The sequence below is a fragment of the Propithecus coquereli genome, unplaced genomic scaffold (genome assembly GCF_000956105.1).
Source record: "Propithecus coquereli isolate 6110/MARCELLA unplaced genomic scaffold, Pcoq_1.0 Scaffold44, whole genome shotgun sequence".
Lineage (NCBI taxonomy): Eukaryota > Metazoa > Chordata > Mammalia > Primates > Indriidae > Propithecus > Propithecus coquereli.
In genome coordinates this window covers 9,972,556-9,974,321 of record NW_012150174.1, presented here as the reverse complement: position 1 = coordinate 9,974,321, position 1,766 = coordinate 9,972,556, and the positions used below count along the sequence as shown (strand labels likewise).

The 1,766-nt window shown below is 34.7% G+C and overlaps 1 protein-coding gene across 1 annotated transcript in view; it reads left to right on the top strand.

Moving 5' to 3' along the window:
- Window positions 1-1,766, top strand: part of WEE1 (WEE1 G2 checkpoint kinase) — a 40,995-nt gene that overhangs the window by 17,388 nt on the left and 21,841 nt on the right. The window contains 3 exon segments of the mRNA XM_012654181.1: window positions 459-629; window positions 721-870; window positions 1,127-1,136. Of these exon segments, the coding sequence (XP_012509635.1) occupies window positions 459-629; window positions 721-870; window positions 1,127-1,136 (331 nt within the window).

The following is a 1,766-nucleotide window of genomic DNA, read 5'->3' as shown; positions in this document are numbered from 1 at the left end:
AAAAAAAAAAGAGTTTTGAATGAAAATAGAATAAGTAGAACAATATATAAAGTGTAATTATATGGTCCCCTTACCCTTTTTATATATACATTTGTCTGCTTTATTATAATTGTAACCTGTCCATGTGCGACAAGTGATTTTGTGTTTGCATATGAATCCTTAGAGGGAGAGGAGTTTCTTTTGAGAGTTGAATTGGGCTAGTGAAAAAGAAGAGGCATTTTGTTTTAGATATGTATTTAAATTTTCCGCCTGAGAGTACATACACTTTGTAATTTGAAAAATAAAGAAATCTCTCCAAATTTAGCAGCCTATTCTTTGAATAGTTCCTAAACCTGAATGTAGCATTGAACATTTTAATTTAGTTCTGTTTCTCATTTAAATCATCACTGAAGTAGAATCTTATTTTATTTTGACTGGTTTTACATTCCCTTAAAAAAATTTTTTTTTTAATTTTACAGAATTATAACCATCTACCAAAAGCAGATATTTTTGCCCTTGCCCTCACAGTGGTCTGTGCTGCTGGTGCCGAACCTCTTCCCAGAAACGGAGACCAATGGCATGAAATCAGACAGGGTAGATTACCTCGGATACCACAAGTGCTTTCTCAAGAATTTACAGAGTTGCTAAAAGTGAGCATTTTATATACGAGGCACTTTATTGACATGGTTCAGTATTTTACTAAATTGCCTGTCTTTACCTTAATTTTCCTTCTCTTTTAAGGTTATGATTCATCCAGATCCAGAGAGAAGACCTTCAGCAATGGCACTGGTAAAGCATTCAGTATTGCTATCTGCTTCTAGAAAGAGTGCAGAACAATTAAGAATAGAATTGAATGCTGAAAAGTTCAAAAATTCACTTTTGCAGAAGTAAGTGAGGGTTTTTGTTTTTACCTTTTTATTCTCTTTAATTCTCAAATTTTAACGAGAGATGATTTAAGCTTTCTTTCAACAAAGGATATAGTAGTTTAATGTATTATTATACATTGAAAACTTGAGGACTTCTGCCTTAAATTAATATTGACCTATTATATTTGTGTTGTTTCTAAACTTTGAGATTACGAACTTTAAAAATGTTAAGACTAGCATATGTTTGCAAGTGGTGATAGTTCCCAAATCCTGAATCATAGGAAAAGCTAAGTGAGCTTGTACCAGTTTTCTCTTCCCAGACTCTCACAAAAAATTAAAGTTTTCCTTGCAACACTCTATTTTACTTACTTTATGAAAGAATGAAATTAATGTCCTTTAGGTTAGTAGATGATTCTCATATTTGACCTGAATGACTTGACATTTTTGGAAAGCTAGTTGCCATGATAAACGTTATCAAAAAGAGAAAAATATTGGAGAGTATTAAGTAACCACAGGTCACATTTTTAATTCTTTTAATTTATTGTTACTATTTTGATTTTAACCTAATAAAACTGACTTTGAAATTTTATATATTAAATATTAACATTTATTGAGGCCGGGCAAGGTGGCTCATGCCGGTAATCCTAGCACTTTGGGAGGCCAAGGTGGGAGGATCGCTTGAGCTCAGGAGTTCGAGACCAGTATGAGCAAGAGTGAGACCCTGTCTCTACTAAAAATAGAAAAAATTAGCCAGACGTGGTAGCCCATGCCTATAGTCCCAGCTACTTGGGAGACTCAGGAGGCTGAGGCAGGAGGATTGCTTGAGCCCAGGGGTTTGAGGTTGCTGTGAGCTAGGCTGACGCCACGGCACTCTAGCCTGGCAACAGAGCGCGAGACTTAGTCTCAAAAAAAAAAAAAAAA